General features: G+C 65.2%; 1 protein-coding gene across 1 annotated transcript in view; it reads right to left on the bottom strand.

The window, feature by feature from the left end:
* The window catches only part of CNTNAP1 (contactin associated protein 1), a gene marked incomplete at its 3' end in the record, with an annotated part of 12391 nt that overhangs the window by 7678 nt on the left and 1664 nt on the right, over positions 1 to 3049 (bottom strand). Inside the window, exons 2-9 of the mRNA XM_017746975.1 lie at positions 2379 to 2847; positions 1991 to 2184; positions 1742 to 1889; positions 1338 to 1541; positions 1086 to 1270; positions 857 to 1000; positions 261 to 522; positions 10 to 184 (exon numbers count right to left, since the gene is read on the bottom strand). Coding sequence (XP_017602464.1) covers positions 10 to 184; positions 261 to 522; positions 857 to 1000; positions 1086 to 1270; positions 1338 to 1541; positions 1742 to 1889; positions 1991 to 2184; positions 2379 to 2847 — 1781 coding nt within the window. The remainder of the gene's footprint in view (positions 1 to 9; positions 185 to 260; positions 523 to 856; positions 1001 to 1085; positions 1271 to 1337; positions 1542 to 1741; positions 1890 to 1990; positions 2185 to 2378; positions 2848 to 3049) is intronic.

Raw genomic sequence — 3049 nt, 5'->3', positions numbered from 1 at the left:
ACCCCCTGCCCCCCAACCCCGCCCTGCTGCCCACCTCCAAAGAAGTACTGGCTGCCAGTGCGTAGCTGGAAGGGGTGCACCACCCGAAACTCAGAGCCATCATCATCATCAATGGTCACCACAGCTGAACCCTCCCGTGCCACCAGGTGCACCGAGTGCCAGAAGCCATCATTCAGGTGATGCCCTGTGTGGAGAGGAAGGTGCATGGGGAGGCTCTGCTGCCAGATTGGCCCCCCGCCCCGTGCTGGCTCCCAGCCCACCTGCAGCAAACTCCAGCTTCTTCTTGCCAGGCTGGGCGATGGAGACATTGACCTGCCCCTCACTCAGCACCATCTCCAGGGAGCCCAGGCGGTCAGCAAAGCCGGTGTAGAGCAGGAGGCCAACAGTGTCCCAGGAGCGGAAGCGGAAGCTGACAGCCAGGCGGTTCCTCCGTGGGATCCCCGGCACCCGCACGTAGTTATTGATGCCAGCGAAGGTGATGGGGGTGTTCAGCTGGTCCTGGCAGTAGTGGCCCACATTGCCCTGGGAGTGACCATGGGAAGGGGTGAGGAAGGGAATGTTCCCATGGAGGGGAGGCCCTCTCATCCCCACAGTCCTGACCTCAATTATGCCCAATTGATCCCAATGCCTGGCAGAGCCAGGCGGGTGCCCCAGGCCAGGGACAACCTTGCATGGTCAATCCGGCGCCGCTTGGCTGAGCAAGGCCACTGCCTGGCCCCGCATCACCCCACAGTGGGCAGGGAACCTGACCCCAGGGAAGGGGTCACCCCGCAGTGGGGCTAAGGACCCACAGGAAAGGGGTCCCCCCACAGCAGGCAGAGGACTCCCAGAGAAGGGGCCACCCCCCAGGCTGGACCTCAAAGCGAATGTTGGGTCTCCGGTGCCGGGCCAGGTCGGCGATGTTGACCCCGTTGAACATGATGTTCTCCACGCAGCCCCGGAAGTTCTGCCGGTAGGTGAGGTGCTGCTTGTCATGGTCAATCACCCCTCCAAAGAATACCTGGGAGGCAGAGGGAGGGTGTCGGCCCCTCTCTGGAGGACACCGCAGCTCAACATCCTGGCAGCCCCCTGCCCACTGCACCCACCTCAGTTTCGAGGTCAAGCTGGTCAAAGGTGCCACGGCAGCGGAAGCGCTTGACCTCCCCGTCCAGTGTCAGGTTGATGTAGTGGCCGAGACGCTCAATGTGCAATGAGTGCCAGTGCTGGTCATCCAGGAGGCTGCCCACCTCCACCGTTGTGTGGCCCTCACTGGCGTGCAGTGGGCTGCTGCCTGGGGAGGACCAGCATCAGCCGGTGGCCCCCTGGCCCCACGCGCCCGGCCCCTGGCCCCAGCTCACCTAAGCTGATGTGCAGGAGGAGCTGGGCCTGTTTGAGCTCCACTGTGATGTAGTCACCCTGTGAGCCCTCCCCATGCATCAGCACTCCATCCTGCTCCAGTGTCTTGAAGTTGAAGGAGATGTCATCCTCAAAGGTACTGACCCTCTTGGCTCGGAAACGGTAGGAGATGGCATCATCCCCATCAAAGTAGAGCACGTGGGACCCTGGGGAAAGCAGAGCAGCCCCAGCCATGCCACTGCCTGCAGCAGCAGGTGCCCTGGCACAGGGAACACTCCCTTCTGCTATGGTCTATGCCATGGCTGCAGACTGCTTGGGCACAACACCCTCTGAGAGAGTTTTCCAGGTGTGCCAGAGCCAGGATCCCGCCACGCAGGGCTGCTGGAGCCCCTGGCCAGGTACTCACGGTGGGCCCAGCCATAGAGGCCCAGGCGCAGTCCAATCTTCCCGCGTGGGTTCCAGGCCACCGGAATGATGCGAATGTATCGTGCCAGGATGGGGTAATGCAGGTCATGCCGCACCACCCCGCTCTCATTCACGTTCCCAAAGAATGTCTGGGGATGAAGGGTCACCGTCAACCCCTTGCTCCAGGCCAGGGGTCTCTACTCCCCTCAGAGGAGCCCCCTCTCACAGGGAACCCCGGGCTCCCCCCTACCCAGTTGCTGCCCTGCTGGAAGAAGGGTTTCCAGCTCGTAGGGTGGTCTCCATAGAGCACAATGTAGCGTGTAAGCCAGTCATAGGTGTTGAAGGTTCCCTGCGTGGCCACTGCGTTGATCCGGTGCTTTTGCATCAGGTCGATCTGGAGCCAGGGCTGCTTGTCCCGGGGGTCGGGGGACCAGCCGCTGGTGCCGGCGGGGGGAGCGGCTCAGCTGGCCCCACAGCCCCACACCCATCGGCTCCCGACCGGGCGGCGGCTGCTTTCTCGGCCCCACCACAGCACCTGACTGGACCCCTCAGCCTCGCGAGGGGCAAAACCCGGCCGGGGACACCCCCAGCCCACGTCCCCTGCCCCGCCTGCATCCCAGTTCCGCGGGGGGACTCACTGTGCAGACGGGCGAAGCTGGCCGAGTAGAAGATGTTGTATCTGGAGGAGGCACCGATGGAGTAGGAGTAAAGGGGAGCAACGAGCTCATCATAGCAGGGTCCTGAGGGGAGAACGGAGCTGGGGGCGGCCTCGGGGAACTGAGCTGGGCAGTGTCTCTGTGGGAGCTCCCCCGTCCCAGCCCTGCAGACCCTGAGGGCTCTGGGCACCCCGCGGCTCCCTCGGGCCGGCGGAGCGGCGGGCCCGCTTTGCTCTCCCCTCCCACTGCAGCGGAGCTGACACACCTCTGCGGGCCCCGGCGCCGGCACCAGCCGCCTCCGCACTGACGTGGGCGACGGGACCCCCCGCTCTGCCCCGCCCCGGCGGGGAAAGATCCCGCGTGGGAGCCCGGGGGATCCCGTGCAAACCCTCGCGGCACCGGCAAAAGACCCTCCAGAGGGGCCGGGGTCTCGAATCTCTTGAAGGGTCCCCTACTGGGTCGGACGGACTCCGGGGAACCCAGGAGCATCCCCAGCTCTCACTGCAGGAACCGTGCTGCATCACCCCCCAGTCCACCGCCTCCTGACTCTACCACCCCCGGTCCCACCGCCCCCCGCCTCGATGCTACTTTGCCCCGGCCCTGGGGAAGGGGCCCCGGCTCAGGGGGTCGCGGGGAGCTGCCCGGTGCGCCCA

The sequence above is a fragment of the Corvus brachyrhynchos genome, unplaced genomic scaffold (genome assembly GCF_000691975.1).
Source record: "Corvus brachyrhynchos isolate BGI_N302 unplaced genomic scaffold, ASM69197v1 scaffold30, whole genome shotgun sequence".
NCBI classification, from domain to species: Eukaryota; Metazoa; Chordata; class Aves; order Passeriformes; family Corvidae; genus Corvus; species Corvus brachyrhynchos.
This window is presented reverse-complemented; position numbering and strand designations above follow the sequence as displayed.